At 43.4% G+C, this 19,512-nt stretch overlaps 1 protein-coding gene across 2 annotated transcripts in view; it reads right to left on the bottom strand.

Annotated features, from left to right (window-relative positions):
- The window catches only part of Bves (blood vessel epicardial substance), a 34,843-nt gene that overhangs the window by 11,600 nt on the left and 3,731 nt on the right, over nt 1-19,512 (bottom strand). For both annotated transcript variants that reach the window (XM_057762144.1, XM_057762145.1), the window contains exons 3-7: nt 16,904-17,028; nt 14,052-14,239; nt 13,151-13,259; nt 7,223-7,390; nt 6,162-6,303 (exon numbers count right to left, since the gene is read on the bottom strand). In XM_057762144.1, coding sequence (XP_057618127.1) covers nt 6,162-6,303; nt 7,223-7,390; nt 13,151-13,259; nt 14,052-14,239; nt 16,904-17,028 — 732 coding nt within the window. The remainder of the gene's footprint in view (nt 1-6,161; nt 6,304-7,222; nt 7,391-13,150; nt 13,260-14,051; nt 14,240-16,903; nt 17,029-19,512) is intronic.

The following is a 19,512-nucleotide window of genomic DNA, read 5'->3' as shown; positions in this document are numbered from 1 at the left end:
GAAGGGACACAATCCACTGTGGTGCAGATAGCACAGTGGCAGGAGCATGAGGCTGCTGGTCATACTGTGTCCCAAGTCAGGAAGCAGAGAGAAGACAGGAAATGGGACTGAACTAGAGTCTCAAGGCCTATCTCCACCGACACACCTCCTCCAGAGAGGCCCTAGCTCTTACAGGTTCTACAACCTTCCATACCTGAACACCTGCTAGGGACCACATGTTCAGACACCCGAATCTCTGGGAGACACTTCGTATTCAAACCACAAAAAGTAGGGATGCCAATGTTTGCATGTTTTTAAACATGAAGAGAGAAAAGGAAGGGAAGTTTGAATGGACGTTAAGTGATGTTCTAAAGGTGAACACCAAATAATGAAAACTAGTGACATGACCAAGCTGAGCAGAGAGCCAGACTAGGTCAGAAGAGGGTATAGATGACTAAGCCAATAAGTGACCGCACATTACTCAGAACTCTGAACAACCGCTATTTGGTAGGAGAGCTAAAATAAAAGTGGATGAGATCAACTTTTTATCCTAGATTTTCTCTCCAGGGTGATGAATGCATGCTGCCAATGCAGGGTTGTTGTTTTTTTTTTTTTTAATTTTTTTAAAGAGTTTTATTTAATATATATACAGTGATCTGTCTGCATGTATGCCTACTCGTCAGAAGAGGGCACCAGATCTCATTACAGATGGCCATGAGCCACCATGTGGTTGCTGGGAATTGAACTCAGGACCTCAGGAAGAGCAATCAGTGCTCTTAACCTCTGAGCCATCTCTCCAGCCCCAATGCAGGTTTTTGTATGTGGATGCTGAGGACCAATCTCAGGACCTCATGCCTGCACATAGGCACATCACCAACGGAAACATCTCTCCATCACTCTTTTAAACACTTCCATTAAAAAGATTAAATGTGTCTAGCTATATGAAATCCTATTACTGGCATCCTACAAGTTGAGAAGATGCTGTGTGGGACACTGTCTTCCCTGACACTGAGGAGGACAGGGTCCTTGGGGCCACACCACAGCCCCTGCTGGCTCAGAACCAGGCAGAAGAGGTACATATCATGCGTCTCCATCCTAAAGTGACAACGGACACTTTCTCAGAGCGTGTGAGGATTAATCAGCATGAATAAATAATGTTCACAATACGTCATCTGACAGAGCAGGTAGGGGCTCCCCCGGAGGTGGAGGTTTATGCTCAGGCTGACCAGGTGACCGTGGGAAGAGAAGCAGCTCAAGACCATGGCGAGGTGACTTACCCTCTTGATCTGCACCTTCCTGTCTACGAAACGGGCCACTGCTCCTCCAACCCATCCAGTGACTGCCCATCAGCTCTTCTTCCAGGCCCCCTGACTGGTTGTATCTGCTCTTTCTTTGTGATTCACGAAGCCCCTGCTTATAAGTCTGCTCTTGTTCTTAGCGGGCATGGAGACAAATTGAATTGGACAGATTATTTCATGAAGCCAGCCTTGAAACTAAGAATGCGCTGCACTGGCTTTTGTACCTTTCCAGGTAATAAATTCACAAGCTACCTAAGAGAAGCTGTAGTGACAGGCCTGTGGCGAGTCTCTGCAGATGAGAATACTAACTAATGTGAACCACGCATGTCTGCAGAATTCACTCATGGGTTACCTTGCCTATGGCAACACCCTGACACAAAACAAAGCCTTTTCCTTGGTAAAAAAATCTCTTACTTCAAAATACCTTTAATACCATCATAAATATTAATTCTATCTCAGGAAAAATGGTTTAAAGTAACAAACTCATTCAAAGATGAGCCCCAAATGATAATATCCAAATTATCTCATGGTTTGAGAATCAGAGAAACAAAACAACTGTTATTTAATTCCAATTAAGTAAAAAAAAAATTCTTCCACATTCAGAGAAATGAAACAGGCTCTCTTGTTGCCATGACAACGTCTATGCTTGGCCACACTTACCAGTGACAGAAGTACCAGATACAATCAATCTGTGTGAGAGACAAGAGGAAGACGGAGCATCTCGGACCTGACCGTAGGGAGCTGCAGTCAGACAACATCACGGCAAGTTTCCCTTACAATGAAGCAACACTAAGCAGGCAGCAGAGAGAAGCCAGTTCATACAGATGTGGCAGTATTATGTCCACTTACACACTGTGGCTAACGTGACCCCTCTCTTCTGTCTCACAGCTACGCATGAAAACTTGAAACATGGCAAATGAAGCGACAGGAGAGTCAAAACAGTTAAGAGGATTACGAGGTACTGAATAACAACAGGGCTGAACTTTCTCAGGCTATCTCAATGCCTCCTCCCCTTTGAGTGACAGTTTGAAACAGGACATGGATGGAGTCTTTGTGGTAGAGAGTACAGATCTTGCTGTGACTCTGGCACTGAGACACATATAAAGAGAGCACAGTATAAGAAGGAAGCGTGGCTGTAATTTCATTGAAACAGTTCATTTCTCTTCACCTCTTTGTGAACTGCGTTTGTGTCTAACTGCGTATCTGCTGTGTAACACTGATGCTGTGATGCTTGTGGTGTTACACAGCATCCCTGCCAAGGTCTTTAGAAATAACATACCCGCAGTGTTCCATGCAAGTCCAAAGCATGAGGTACTATTAGACAAGATCGACGAGACCACCGCAACCACTCCCTCATGACATGGACAGCCGAATTCCAGAATCCAGGGGTTCTACAGCCTCTCTATCAAACTATCAGGTGGGAATGTGTTCAAGTGTGAACTCCCAAGCCACAGTGCTGTATCAGAAGCTGTCACGCAATTCCAAGTGATCCACAGGAATGCTTAAGAGCTAATGTCCTAAGCTTGGGAAATAGTTGGTACGGGGTTCAACTGACAACCCTGAGGCCCTGAGTTTATTACTGGCAGTGTAAAAAAATCAGGTAGGGTAGCACTCATCTATAACTCCAGAACTTGGGAGGTATGGAAGATAGAGGCAGGAAGAAGAGGTTCAAGGCCAGCCTGTGATACCTGGGACCCTGTTTTAAAAAAATGTAAAAGAGGAGTCAATATCCTGTAAGTAAAAAATGTTTAAGGATAAGGAGCAGGGAGCCCATAAACTAAGAGACTGCACTGTGGAGGCTCAAAATTATGGGCCCATTTCTACCTTGTCATCCGTCAGAGTTGGAAGTTGCTCAAATGATCGATAAGTGTAGTTGCATGTCCCAATTCAGGATGTGATTGCTTGGTTCTTTTAACATTAAAATAGCTCATTCAAGAAGACCCATGCCATCCTGACAGGTGGTCAGGATATGCAAATGTACTTCTGCTCCTTCTCTTTTTTTGGTTTTGGTTTTCAAGACAGGGTTTCTCTGTAGCTTTGGAGCCTGTCCTGGAACTAGCTCTTGTAGACCAGGCTGGCCTCGAACTCACAGAGATCTGCCTGCCTCTGCCTCCCGAGTGCTGTGCTGGGATTAAAGGCATGTGCCACCAGTGCCCGATGCTCTTCTTTTGTAACTATGAGGTAACCTGGAGAGGGGCTGCCTTCAGGATATGTGATCTAGAGTAGCTTCACTACCTAGACAACAGAATGTTAATAATTTGATGTCTCAGAGTGATAAAGCAATTAACTGTGTGAGTTGCCCTACCTATCATTTTAATAAAGTCTTTCATTACCTTGTTTCCCTACCCTGGCTCACTCCCCTCCAGTTTACACTGCATATAAAAGCTATGAAAAAAATAAATGCAGGCGATTTCTGTAATCACTGGAATGCCCTCCTGGTATTATCTTATGGTTTCTGTTCTGTTATTTTTCACGTGTCTCCTCATTTTTTACTTATATTTCTAAATTTCCACACCCCACCCTAGTAAGAGGTGTTTTTGTTGAGGCCAGTCCCCAACATTGCACATACATGCACTCTCACGTGAGCGCATGTGCACGCACACACACACACCCCCGTTGGTTGGCATAGTAACTGCTCTGGCTGACTCAAACCTAGCAATCACAAAGCACAAGAAGTAAGTTTGAAACTGAGCCTGTTTGAAAACAGCAACTTTCCTGCATCTGAAAGCTATTCAAACTATTGATCAGGACCTTGGGACAGACTTGAAATGACAATGACAGCCTCACAGAACCAAGTTTTGAGAAGCAGAGAGGAAGGAGAATGGTTTCACAGATGATGCTTAGACTCAAGGACTGGCCGACCGCCCTCAATCATCTACAGGTTTACCTGGACCAGCTTCCAGTGGCCAACCACCCCATCAAGACTCACAGTGACAATCATGAGCTCCCCATCTTGTCTTAGTCTAGTTGCTTAAATTCCTTTGCCAGGTAGCTAGCTGGTCAGGGGACAGCTGGGATTGTGTCCTGTCTCCTTGGAAGTTGGCCTTCAACAAATCCCATGCCCCTTTTCTTTTCCCAAAGGGCAGTAGTCTTTGCTGAGGATCAATTTGATCTTACAAGTCTGAGTTTATAGTTGGAGTGGAGCCCTACATCTGTATCCCAGCATGCACTGCTATGGAACAAGCAAAGCATTGAATACCGTCAACTCCCTCATCTGTACTGTTAACTGTCATTGAGCTAGATCAGGACACTGTCAAGGGACCTGGTCTCCCACTCTCAGCAGCCCTTCTGCATGGCAGGATTCGATGACCTGCCCACAGGGGCGGTGCTGGCTGAATGGTATCCACTGTCAAGGGAACATGCACCTGCCACTCTGGGGTGGATCTTTATGACTCATGGAGTGCCTGTGGTGCTGATGTTCTCCCCCTGGCCAGCTCCTGGACTAGGGAGGGCCTGGCACAAACAATACCCAGCTTCTCACAAGCCTCATTTGACACTAAACTAAGCTGCACTGGAATAAAACACAGCCATCTTTAATTTCTCATGTGTGTTGTCCTTGAAGTTCCCTTTAGGTCTGTGGTACATTTCTATCTAGACTTTGGTTTTGAAGCTTCTAGCTAAAGGAGTCAAATCTGTCTGTGCATGGTATATTGGCTGTTTGGAGTTTAAAAAAAAACCTTAAACAGCTCACTCTGTCCTTTCTCGTTTCTGACAAGCAGACAAGTTCTTAGGAAAAAGGGGCCGTTCCTATGCTAGAAGAAAAGCAGCATTCCTAATCAAAGACAGGACACTGGGCCAGGATTCTGTGCAAGCCTCACATAAATAACTACTATGTTTAACTCTTCCCCTAACTCAGTTGTTTCATCACCCGACTATCTTTCTTCCAATTGGCACATACAAGCATCTGACCCTACCTGTTTCTTTGGGTCTTCCCATGCCACCTAAAATTCCTAAGATTAATGTTCATGGCTTTTTTCTTGTTAATCTACCTTGGGTCAGTTTAATCCTCAGGTCAACCCAAAAAGAAAACCCTAGAAGGAAGATGCAAAGTTCTGCCTCTTCCAAATGTCAATTATACAACTTGTAAATTCCAACCTCTTCTTGTGGTGCGATACTTAGAATGATAACCCAGTTCATGTAGAGCATGCAAAGTCACATGATTACTTACACAGTGGTGCATGAGCGTCTGAATTCCGACGTCTTTGCTTAGAAGCATGGATGGACAGTTGAACAGTTTTCAGTTACGCAATGGAAGAATTCACCTGCTTCTATGCAGTTTTATATCAACTGATCCAAAGCTTTCCTACTTTAAAAATAACTCTTAAATTTCAAACAATGAATTCTTAAAATAATTTAGTTTCTCTCATTTTAGTAATTTTGACCATCTGTGTGACCTGTGTCATCTATATGGGTATAACGCATGTAGGAGAGTCTTCTTGGGAACCTACTTTGTGAGTGGTGTGTGGATGTAGCTCACATAGATGCTGAGTGGTGATCTTCAAGAACACCCTGATGCCTGTTCACTTTCTAAGTCTCAGGTACATGCTGGGATGAGCAGCCAGCAGCTAGCTGCTCATAAACTCACACACTGCCATGTCTGTCTTTCACCAGAGCTATAGCCATGAGAACCACAATGCCAAGCAGCCACCCAACCACATGGACCCTTGAACACCTTGTCATGTGTACAGGGCCAGAATGTAAGCCAAACATGGCAAAAGAAGGGAACTGTTTCAGAAGCTGAAACAAGGGCTCTAAAGCTGGACTTTGGACTATATCAAACACAGGGCAGTAACTCCTCGAGGCTACTCATCACGCACGATGTCTGTGTGTGTGTCGTGGTGACATCCACCAGAGCAGCAGAGGGTCAGGGTTGAGGGGACTCACGGAGAGAAGATGTGCTGGAGGAGCTCCGCAGGAAGTGGTGGAGGCCTTCCTCGCCATCACTGGTGCTAGCGATGCTGTTCCTCATCTCCAGCATGGAGATCTGTGTGCACAGGCTCATCTGGGGCTCCAATTTCTTAACTTTCTACAAAGCAAAGTTACCACACGGCCTGAGGTTTACAGCCATTGACTCATGCATTCCCTGTAAGGGGCAGGTACTTTCCCTTGATATAAGTTAGTGCTAAAACAAAAAAAGTGGTAAGTGTTCCATAAATGTCTGCTGTGTTACTATTAGCTGTAACTTTAAATACATTATTCTAAAACTTATAAATACGAATAATCTACTTAGCAATCTATAATAGTAAGCACAACGTTTTCTTTTTGGTGGTGCTAGGGATCAAAACCAAGGCCTCACACATAGGCAAGCATTCCCCCTCACTGCTGTGCCTCAGCCCCGCCCTAACTTACAGTGAGAAGCACCTGGACATGGTGGCCTAAGAGGAGCAGCAAATTCAGTGTTCCCGGTAGGCAATGTGTGGCACAGGAAGAATGTTTGCACAGGTCTCATCTGTAAGTGTTTTAATTCCCTTCTATACTGTCTAAAGCTCTATCAGTGTTCCCAGTAGGCAATGTGTGGCACAGGAAGAATGTTTGCACAGGTCTCATCTGTAAGTGTTTTAATTCCCTTCTGCCTAAAGCTCCAAAGGTCCATTTTCTGTGGCCCCTGGATCCGGGGGAGACCGAGAGGCCACCAAGGTTAAATGCCAACTGCTAGTCTTCTTGTGGCTCCGCCTTTCCACACCTTCTCTAAGCCCACTCCCTCCTATCCTCCTTAGTCTGCTTAGAAGACTTCTGGGAAGGACAGTTTTCCATCCCATAAATGTGGTCCTTAACAGGCCAAGCTACGGCAATGGTAATAATCACAAAATATTTCCTTGCCTTAACAAAAACTTGCTAAAGAGTCTCTCCATTACAACTATCCCCTCTGAAGTTTATGAATATTTAATGAGAATTCAGGAAAGCACACATATTTATTTGACCAAAAGAATCAGAAAAGCACTTACTTTATCATTTAAGGTAGGATCGTTCAGTGAGTAGAGCTTGTTTGTTATGTCTTTTCCTATAAGATACCTGAAGATCTCATACAGGAAAGGCTCGGACTCCAGAAAGTAAGTCAGCCTTTCTCTCGACCAGCATAAGAACCTGCAGTTATCATCTGCAACAATGGTGACCTGTCGAGAAAACCAACACACTAGGAAAAAGCACATCTACATATATGAATTATGAACTTATTAAATTGACAGAACACCAGCAGACACTATCATTGATACTTTTATCAAATTAGTTATAACCTAACACACTACATAGAAATATGTTTAAGGATACTCAATCAGTAGACTACATCCAGGCAACTTCTCTGAATTTTATTTTTTTGGTTTGTGCCGTCTCAGGATACAAGAATGGCCATCATGTCAAACTGCAGCGGACATTGCAATGGGATATATTATTTATGGTAAAATATCTCTTTACCTGCTGAGGCTTACAATGAAGTTTAAAGACAAACATTCATGCAAATGAACTTAGGAGAGAGACTCTGTGTGTGTGTGTGTGCGGGTGCGTGTGCGCACGCGCGCACATCTCGCTCTGGGACTCAAACCCATAAATATTCTACCACTGAACTAGCTGTCTGCCACTGAGGTACAATGTTCCACCACTGAGCTACAATGTTCCACCACTGAGCTACAATGTTCCACCACTGAGCTACAATGTTCCACCACTGAGCTACAATGTTCCACCACTGAGCAGCTGCCTGCCACTGAGCTACAATGTTCTACCACTGAGCAACTGTCTGCCACTGAGCTACAATGTTCCACCACTGAGCTAGTTGTCTATCATTGGTCTACACCACCAGCACTTGAGATTAGATCTGTAAAGATATGAAAAACTCTTCATCCAAATGACTTATAAACATACACTGAGGACGATTCAAAGGTCCAGGTAAGCTACTGATGAGAACAAGCAGTGGGTGACCTTCTGTTGCGGGTTTCAAGGCTAGCTCCAAGGCAGCCTACTGAATTAGGTTCTCAGATGAGCCCAGAGCTGAGAAGCCATTCCCTCTCATGTAAGTAGTGAAATATGGGAAAGCAAGGGTGGACACTATCATAGTACTAGAGAGCTCAAGCAATTCTCTAATCCCCCTCTCCATGTTCTCAAGGCTCAGGAGCTAGAAGCCCCTCCTACCATGCAAATTCTCAGTCTGCTTTCTCTTCCCTCATGATGACACTCATACCCTAGAGGTCAAGCTCATCACTGACATATATGTGTGGTCTCCTGATCACACCAGTGATGGGGGCCATGTGTATTGAGGTCTGAATGCCTGGCTTCATCACAGAGTGGTGGCCTACCCACACTCACAGAAAGGAGTTGACACAAGCAGACACTGGACACTAAAGTCCAGTTTACAACCCAGCACCAGATCAGCCTGGCCCAGCTGGAGATTGGAAAAAAGCTAATTAAATTGACAAGAAGTCTTATCTGGGCCTCAGAACAAATATTTCTGAAAGAGTTTTCATTTCAGATGTCAAAGGAGGATTCAGATCTACCAAGAGAGAAAAAATAGAAATCTCTCAAGAGGCTGAAGTTGGAACTTTGGAAAATCAGAACAATTAGTTACTTCCAAAAGTGGGCCAATGGTCCCAGAAAAATAAAGTTTGCAATTATTACATCATAAGAGGCTTCATGAAAACCAAGAACATCTGGATTTAAGAAATGCAGCTTAAGACTCCACAAAGTGCCCAGGGACACCCTTTATCAGTGTACGCTATGACAAAGACACTTCCTGCCAAATACCATCAAGTTACAGTGGTGAATAAGAAAGACAAGAACCAGGGCTGAAGAGATGCCTTAGTGCTTAAGAAAGGACCTGAGTTCAGTTCCCATGACCCACATCTGTGACTTCAGTTCTGGGGTGGTTGATACCCTCGTCTTTCTTGAGCATTCACTTATGAATGTGCACACAGATAAAGACATACACGCATACAATTTTTTAAAAAAAGACAAGATTCAAGAGGGGGCCAGGCCCGGTATCCTATGCCTGGAATCCCAATACTCAAGAGGCTAAAGCAGGATAAAACATTTGGAGCCAGCCTGGGCTACACAGTGAGTGCTGAGCCAGGCTGAGAACCACAGTAAGATGCTGTCTAACACACGTAGATGGGGAAGTGGAGACATGCTCAGTGGTAGGAATGCTTACCAATTAGGCTAAAAACAGAGCTCAAATCCCAGTGTCTACATAAAAAGCTGGGTGTGGCCCCAAATGCTGGTAACCCTAGCACTATGGAGGGCAGAAACAGGAGGATCACTGGACTTGCTGGGAGATCCTGTTCTACAGGAACAAGGCAGAGTGACAGAGAAAGGCACAGTGGAGCCTCTGTGTATACACAGAAGGATGCACAGCTGCACACATACCACACACACATACACGAATGCACACCTCCACACATATACCACACACATACACACAATAAATGAATATTAATGTGTTTTTTCAAAAGACAAGATCCTTGTTTGAAGAATACGGCTGCTTTGCCTGCATGTATGTCTTGTACACCAGTGTGCCTGGTGCCATGAGAGCCGGAGGAGGGCATCAGATCTCTGTAACTTTAATCACAGATCACTCTGAGCTGCCATGTGGGTACGAGGAGTTGAACTGAGTTCTCTGGAACAGCAGCCAGTGCTTTTAACCTCAGCGCCACCTCTCCGACATGAACGTACTATTTTCTTTAAATACCATTTAAAATTTAACGTTCATTTATTTCACAAGAGCACGGACATGTGTTCCTAAGACCTCTCCCTCAAACTGACTTCCAGGTTTACAGCATCATGCCATGTGACTGACCATGAGAGAGCAGCAGCCTGAGATGGAGTCAAAAGAAAAGCATTTATCAGAAACACTCACGCAATAAAAAGAAAACCAAACACAAAACACTACCTTTACTGTTGTAATAATGATACTGAAGACCCTGTCAACAGCTTTAAGCAGCAGTCTGATCCCGCAACAGCACGCACTAAAGACAGTGAGGGTCCATTCTGTTGCTGTCAGTCTACCTGCAGCATTGGAATTATTACAGCATTTACCAAGTGGCGATCTATGGTGCCCTGCAGTTCTTTTCTCTTTTCCCATATTGTAAGGCCCATCAGCACCCTGACATCTGGGTGAATTTAGAGAAGTAACAGCCTGGAGTGCTGGTACATGACTAGAATACCAGCACTCGGAACGCTGAGGCAAGAGGACTATCACTAGTTTGAGGCCAACCTGGACTACACAGTGAGCTCAAGGCCAGCTTGGGCTGCATTAATAAGACCCTGTGTCCAAAAACAAATGAACAAAAATAGAGAACTGAGAGTGTAGTTCAGTGGTAGAGGACGGGCCTAACATACAAGAAGCCATAGGTTTGGTTTAACACCCAACATAATCCCAACACCCAAGAGGTAGAGGCAGGAAGATCCAAAGTCCTTGGTGATCCTTGGCTACACAGAGTTCAAGGGCAGTTTGGGGTCTGTGAATCCCTGTCTCAGACAAACAAAGTAATCCAATGAACATAAGACCCCAGTAGAATTCCCTCAGGAAAGGGCTGGGATGTGCTTCAGTAGGAGGCCACAGGCACAGCACTCCAGTGTGCAGCTACGAGAACATACATAAACACTACTGTGAACACTGCACTCTTGAGCATCCACAACAGAATCTTTTGTAAACAGTCAAAGAGCAATCTCCCTGGGTGTATTCTGATGAAGCTGACTCTGTGATAGGCACAGACTGGATGGCAGTGTAGTTTTTGGCTACTGGCAAAATGTCACAAACTCACAAAATACCAAACCCTGTGCCAAACAGAGCTGGCTGGAATTACCAGGGATAAAGCCATGTCCTTCATTCAGCTATGGTGCTGCAGTTTTCATCACGTTCTGGAATCTTCACGTCAGTTAAGAACAATTCTCAACTACTGAGACTCCGTCTCCAGGAAGGAAAATGCTTGTTAGTGCTAGTAACTTTTTCATTAGCTTAGTTACAAATATAACTTGGAGCTCAGTGGAAGGGAAGCACATATTTGGAGATCTGGTTCCTTGGGGATCACTTGCTTCTGCAACAAAGATTTAGTTTCCACCCTAAACTGAATCCTCTCTTCAGTATAATAAAAGACTGAGTTATTCTTACATAAAACCGCCTGCTCACACAGAAGAAAGTGTAACAGACAAAGGAGGAAGAAGCAGCTTTGAGGAGGTCAGAGGAAAGAGAAGTGGCCCTGTTCTGCTTCATGGGTGGTGGTGGGTAAACACATTGCTCAGATAGAAGCAGACACCCCAGGACACTGATGACGTCTTAGAGGACCAAGGATACAGAGAAGATGGACACAGCACCAGCCTTCTCTTCGTCTGTGTCAAGCGTGACCAGCGTTAGGAACAGAACTGCATCATGAGCGTCTTAGTCGTGCTCTATGGCCACGCCCACGGCAACTCTTACAGTGGAAAGCATCTAATTGGGCGCTTGTTTATAGTTCCGAAGGCTTAGTCCCTTATCATCACTACAGGGAGCAGACAGGTCATGGGACCGGAGCAGTAGCTGAGAGCTTTACACTCTGATCCACAAGCAGCAGCCAGAGAGAGAATCTGGGTCTGGGCTGGGCTTTTGAGACCTCAAAGCCCCCCCCTAGTGACACAACTCGTCCAGCAAGGCCACACCTCCTAATCCTTCCCAAACCGGGGACCAAGCATTCAAACACGTGCACCTACGGGGGCCATTCTCACTGAAACTCCCACAGGCAGTAAGCCTAAACTAGTACTTCTAGCAAATGTGCCCAACTTTAACAAATTCCACAATTACCCAGGCCTTTTGTGCAAGCAGGGTGGTAGCAGGACACAGCTGAAACACTAATGAAATAAAGGAAACTATACTTTCCCTTTATCTCCAGCCTATGGCACCTCAAAGTGAAGGGCATCCCAAACTGAGCCGGTAAGATTCCCCAGCAAGGGACGCTGGCAGGTCCTCTTTCTTCTGTGATGACGTTCTCTTCGATTCTATTTCCCACGAAATACGTACTATCAAAGCAACTCTGTGCCAAGAATATTTCCTCAGCACTATTTACCCCGGGACTTACGTTCTTGGCTAAGTTCCTAAGGATAGCAAATCCAACAGGAGGCCTGGGGACTTAGAAACAGCCAGAACTAGCTGCAATAGAATGGAGCAATTTTTTAAAAAAATAAAAAAGAATTAAACTGAACAGTCAGCATTCAAACTGCTGATTCTATGAGGAATTTCCTCTTTGCCTTTTAACATGGTCACTAACCATAAAAGAATGAACTGATTAGAGAGGTATTTTTAAAGTATCTTTTCTGGAGTAAAGCCAGCTTTTGGTTTTCCTAATAAAAGTAATCAATGATGTGTTTAGGAACATGAATTATCTTCAAGTGATAGAATTTTTCTCATAATAAAATCGAATTTTTAAAAAGATTGCATTTATTGTTATTTTATGTGAACTCTCGAATGCCAGAAGTGGGCATCCGATCCTCAGGGACTGGAGTACAGAAGATTGTGAACTGCCATGTGGGTGCTGGGAAACGAACCCAGGCCCTCTCTAAGAACAGCCAGTGTTCTCACCCAGACACCCAAACAATAAATTTTCTTAATGGAAATATTAAGAAATTTAAATGACCAAAATCTTGAAAAATGAAACAGTAAGCAAGCAAATGCACACCCCAGAAATAACAGCGTCAGTGCCGCATCTAGATTAGAGCATGGCTTTCCAGGCCGCCACCTCCAGCTGTGCACCGCGTAAGCACTGATAAAGGTAGGGTTTGTTGTCGTTCTGCCTTATGCCATTATACCATGTCTACCAATGTGGCTATCTCCCTTTTAAAAGAAACCATGACACGTTCCACTTTTACTTGATTTGAAAGACATACAAATAGTTCTAATCTTCCTCAAAGTCAAATCATACCTGGAATTTCTCCCCTTTGTGCATCTGGGTTGATCTGAATTCTGGGGAATCTATGAAGGCACAGGGGTAAATGTTATGCAGGAAATGTCCTCGATAGGAGACCTTCATTCTGGTAACAGAAGTCAAAATGTTAACAAACGCACATCATTTCACAAAAACAAGGTAATTCTTTTTAATCATTGAAACATTATAGTAATATATTTGCACTAGTTTTAAAGATTCTACAAGTAATGGACTTACAGCACTTCCAGAAGCACAAATATATTTTTAAAAGACAGGAAAAAAATCAGCATCCATTATTAATGCAGATCACGGTTACCATTACTGTCACTCTTACAGTTGGAGTGAATATATAATTTGTACATTGCAAACTTCTTAGAAGAAAGGGATGCTGTTGATAACCATGTTTCAAGACAGACACAGTGACACACATCCATTGATCCAGTTAGCCAGAGTCACATGAACCCAGGAGCACGCAACCTCAACTAAAACCACCACCAAAGGAACAGAAAAGATTACACCCATGCAACATCCATGACCCTCCACTCAGATTGTCCATATGTACTGTGATATTCAAAAAGCTTTGCCACGTGATAAGCTTCTTGAATTCAATTTAAACCTACTTCAACTTTGACTCATTAACTTCAAGCAAAAGTAAACATGGTTAAAAATATATTCACTGTAGAAAATGTTGGGCTCAGGCTGATTCTGGACCATGGTGTCTACCTAGCTTTGGCACACTGCTCCACCGCAGCCCAAATTTCAACTGCAAAATGACCTTCACCAGCACACACACATCACTTCTTCCATTAGCTGGCAACATCTCCTTGTATGCATTCCTTCCTAGAGGCTATAAAAGGTGGAAAGCAACCTGGGGATTCTGATTTCCATTAACACTTACCTCCCCTTTAGAAGAATACTAAGACGATCATCAACTGAAGTTTTATCCTCTGTGGCGTAAGTCTGGCCCTTTTTCAAGGTCTGGATCATACAAAACTGTCCAGTTAACCTTTTAAACAAATCAGGAGGGACCCGGAGTGGTTCAAACAATCGGTGATAGATGCCACCCAGCTCCTTTTCAATCTTGACCTGGAAGACAGCAATGCCAAGGTCCTGCAGTCCCCAAACACTGACTCTCAAAGGTGAGATATAGATTTAAGAATAAACAAGCCTATGACACACACCAGTGGCTTGCTGGACATGGTCAGTGGGGTCTTAGAGAATTAGTAGTGGTGGAATTCATACTCTACCAGGGAAGGCTGAGATGACTCTAATGCTCACACCTCTCTTCTCAACATGAAGCAACCGCTGAGTTTTTGGATTTTGTCAAAACATGCACCTTCCTAACCTTAGCAGTGGTACGTAACACAATGTTTCAAAAGAAGAAATTACCTTAACTTTTAATTATGCTAGTGAGAAATTAAGAATTAGTGGAAAAACAAACTTACAAATATGCATTAAGCATTTTATCTCCATGTAATTATTCAATGCATCAAGGCAGGAAGCCAACACTCAAGGCTGCAATCACTGCCTCGCATGTACATACTCAAAAGCAAAGGAAGAGAAGGGTAGGGAACTCTGGCATGGTGGCCTCATCCCGGCCTAAGCTATGCAGCCCTGAGATCCCTCTAACGACAGCAGTGCAGCGACTGTCCTAATCACCCTTCAGTCGCTGAGACCCAGCATGCAATGTCTGGCAGCCAGGATAATTGGGTGCATGGAAGACTCTACTGCACTGTGAATGAACTCTGTCCCGGTGAAAGCTCAGATGAGACCTGAAGCTACAGAGCTACAGTTCAAAAGCTGCTCCTACCTGATGTCACTCTAGTCTGTCCCCGTTTCCTTTTGATGAAGAATCATCTTTATTTATTTAAATGATAAAGAGAAAAATAAAACAAGAGCCCAGATGCTAGATGCTCTTTCTGGTGCTTTAATCACATCGGCAACTCAGGGACTGTGGATTTGGGTTTCCAGGAAAGGTTCTGTTATTAAGGACTGTCATCTTCATTATCAGAGCTTCTACCTCCTCTACTCCACAGCTCGAGCAAGTCTGTCCAACTTCCAGCCCACACAGGATCTACCACGGCAAAATGATGAACAAAGGACCTGTTACAATCCAGTAAAACCTGTCCATGCCCTGGCCTCCCTTTACACCTCAGCTGAAGATGCGGTTTCTTCGTGACATTGTCTGAATTCTCTTCTTTGGAAGCATCTGTTCATCAAGTTTCTCTGCACATATTCAGTGTGCACAGTTAGTGGGCTGGACTATATACTATTGTTCCCAACTGTCTGCTGTCCCAAAAGAGAATTACTCTGCCCTACCTCCAACATTAGCAGGCTTGGCCATGCAGCAGCTTTGACCAATGAAATAATGAGCAGAAGTGACACAGATTTTTTTTTAAAGAAACTTTTTTTTTTGCTTGCTTGCTTTTTAATTTTAATTTGGGGTGTGGGTAATTGGTCTGCAGTATGTGTGATTAGTGCATTAAGTCCCCTGGTATGGGAGTTACAGATGCCTGTGAGCCACTATGTGGCTGAGGAACTAAGCTCTGCAAGAGCAGCCAGCGCTCTTAGCCACCACACCACCTTCCAGCCCCTTGAGCAGACTGACATTTCTCCAACCTCTGCTCGGTCCCCTCTGCCATGAGAATGCAGTCCAAAGAGAACTTCCCACTTTAGCAGAGACCCTAAAACATAAGCTAGATTCAGTGCTGCCAGTCAACAGGTAAGGTGGGCGAGAAGAAAGGCATCGCTGAGGTCTCATTCATCACGCAGCCTAGTGCAAGAAAACACCTGACCAATACAGATGAGAAGCCCAAACTGAGCGGCTGTGTGTGGGTAGGGGATGGAGGAGCGGAGTGCCCACAATGTATACTGTCTATATTTGTGTGTGAAATGCGCTATTTCCTAACAGTTTTCTATGTTAAATACAGAGCTAAGATGAGCATTATAGCCTTGGGTGACTGAATGCTTGCACTTAGGACTGTCTGTGACCATGTATAGAATGATTTCTATGAACCCTGCTGGTTTCTACTTTGTTTTTTTATATTCTTGGAGGGTATGTTTTGTTTTGCTTGCTTCTTTTCCTTCCTTCGGAACCTCATTCACAGCTCCAAGCTGACTTCAGACTCACTCTTGGACCAGGCTGGCCTTGAACTGTCACTCCACCCACTCCTAAGTGCTGGGATCACCGGCGTGTGCCACTGCTCTTAAGCTTGCTCTAGTTCTGCCTTGGGCTTATTAAGATGACATAGTAAGTGAAGCCAGAGTTGATAATAAAAAGTATGAATATTCTGGCAAATATCCACCAAAAGTGCTGATTTCATTACATGAATATTTTAGACCCAGGAAAAATAACAGCCATTATACTAAGAAAATTGAATGAACTATCTTCAAATCATTAGTATGAAATGAAAGTTGCTTATCAGTAGTTCTATAATTAAGCAAGATCTTCCCAAATGATGACTGAGTACCAGCAGGCCAGGAAATAATCACATAATATACGCCTAAAAAAAGACAGTATTAGTCATGTGTTCATGCTCTAGCGAGTCAAAGTTTGGAAAATTCATTTGTTAAACAAATTTCACAGATTTCAAACGCTTTTCTCTCAAGCATTTACTCAGAAAGCTCAATATTCTTAATATGCAAGAGGGAGTAAGGCTGTCAGCTGCTCACTTGCAAGTCTGAATGAAGCACTTTTTAAAAGCTTTCATATTTAAAGTCACGCTCTTATTAAAAAAAATTAGTAATTACCGGTCTTTTCTTGTACAAAAGATATGAAAGATGCAAAATATTGATACCCAAGAACACAGAGTTCCAGATCATTATATCCAAGGCACATCGGTAGAGAGTGGCCCAGACTACATAAAGGGTACATCCTGTTGAATAACAGAGGCGGCATGTTAGACACTCATAACAAATTCACAAACAGCTTAGTACAATCCTCTGCCTAGAACCAAACAGATTTAGAAGTACTTACGCTGAATACTATTTTCATCCTATTACTGAAAAAAAGATTCCCACGCCTCCACCACCCCCAACACAAACACCACACTAACACACCATCACACCCTCCACATCTTCAGTTCTCATTCTCGTTTCCCTATATTCCATTTTGCAGGGTACCACCTGAAGTGTGGAAGTGCAGACAGTACTCTCATAACTGCGAACATCCCTAGCCCTAGCTCTTATATTTTCTGAGACAGTGTCTCCCTTTGTAGCCCAGGCTATCCTTAACTCCACATCTTTCTACCTCTCTATCACAGGTGCACACCACCACACCCATTTGAGGGTATAGTTTTTGGTAAGTAACAAACACAACCTAATATAGGAAATAATTCTCCATTTATGATGGTTAACTTATGCTGGAGCTAAAGGTGAAATAAAAGAATGAACGCCACAGCTTCAGAGAACACAAAGAAATGTTTTCCAAAAGGTTTCTACAAACTTGCAAGCCCTACTTGTTAGAAACAACAGTACTGCGTTGTCAATGTTATAAAGTCTGGAATCCATCTCTGGGCACAGGGGCCCACACCTTTAATTTTGGGAGGCAGAGGCAGAGGCAGGCAGATCTCTTTGTGACTTTAAGGCCAACCTGGTCTATAGAGTGAGATCCTATTCCTACCTCCCCACCACAAACACACTTTTTTTAAACCTCATATTCTGATAAGGAATTACATACTGCCTTTTATTTTGCAATCATGATTAGGGGTGAACTCAAATATTTTATTTACTGTGGTGTTTTGAGATAAGGTTTCATGTAGCTCAGGCAGGATTTGAGCTCTCAGTGTGGCTGAGGATGTCACTGATTTTCTGATCCTACCTCCTGAGTGCCGGCGCTCTACTATGCCTAATTGATGAGACACTGGGGACCTCACCCAGGGCTTCCTGCAATCGGGGTAAGTCCTGTACCAAATGAGTGAGATCCCCAGGCAAGAGCAAATATTTTACTGACCCAAATTTTCCCTTAGTGATTATCCATTTATCAAATGGCTTCTTCCTGTATGTTTCTTATCAATTCTCTTGCCTTATATAAAATATCCTTATTTTGTAATTTTATAACGGAAAGAAAGTATATAACATAGTTTTAGCTTAAATGATCACTTTGATATGAATTTATAGATTCACGTGCACATGAAAGCTAATTTTTCACATTAAAAGTCAGACATGTGTAAATGCTGGACTTCATCACAGAGGGACATCCAAATAAATCTCATCCCTTTACTTTCTGGGCCTCAGTTTCCTTTTTATAGACAAAAGTGCTGGGCTAAAAGATACATTCTGGTATGTTTTACGTCCAGAACTCTTGTTTTAGTATTTGTAATCTGGATTATGTGTTCCCTCCATCGAACAACCTGCCTCTGCAATTCCTACCTTAGCAAACACGGTCCCCAAAATCCCAACAGCTGGCTCCTAGCTATCCTCTCTGTCTCTTCTGGTCATCTTTTGAATATTCAGACACAAAAAGATAGTATCCTTTTGTGCTATGCTGTGACTTCTCTTCTGGGCTCTTCACCAGGTTACTCCATGCTCACACTGAAGAGAAACATGGTCATTTTTCCAAAGCCAGCTGCACTGTCATACGATACCCTGCCTTGCATGACCACTGGGCCTGCCACCTCTGTCTGCCCTGAGCTCTGGGTATAAACCTGCAGTGTTCATCTGACCCTCACACTGTGACTGCCCATCTGTTTTCACAATGGTGGATACTGCCTTCTTTAATCTTTGTCTGATGCATTACAAGTGTCAGAAATGCACCTAAATATGTGGATAATCAAGGAGAGAGATCATATAAAGAAGTTGTCAATAATCACTAGATAAAATAGTAACTTTATTCTTTCAATATTTTGATGTGACTAAACTTCATCAGTTAATAGGGTCACAAATATTCATATTTTATACATGTTCTATAAATGCTATCCTTGAATTACTGCATGTGGGAATTGATTTTGTTCTCAATATCATTTCACTGGGTATAGCAAGTATCTTTTCAGATCATACTGGTAGAGATAACACTTCTCCTCCGTGCCAGGCACTATCCTATCAGGCATTTACTTAATCCTCACAGTAATCCTACAAGGTAGTTTTATTTGTATCTTTCTTTGGTACAAGGGGAAAGTGGAGTGACAGAAAAGTAAAATCATTTTCTCAAGCTACACAGTTAGCAAGCAGTGGAATTAGGACCGGAGTCACACACTGTAACATCCATATCCTTGCACGTGAATGGATTTTCTGACTTGCAGCACCTGCACAGTATAGAAAAGCATACACCGCTTCCAGTTAAGAAAGGGAGACAATGGCTGTGCGGAGACCCGTGTTCTAAGCTGGTGGGCAGACTGCTGAGTGGGTTCAAAGCTGGTGGA

This window comes from Chionomys nivalis, chromosome 2, assembly GCF_950005125.1.
Source record: "Chionomys nivalis chromosome 2, mChiNiv1.1, whole genome shotgun sequence".
Taxonomy (NCBI): Eukaryota; Metazoa; Chordata; class Mammalia; order Rodentia; family Cricetidae; genus Chionomys; species Chionomys nivalis.
Note: the sequence above shows the minus strand (reverse complement) of the source record. Positions and strands in the feature narration are given on the sequence as shown.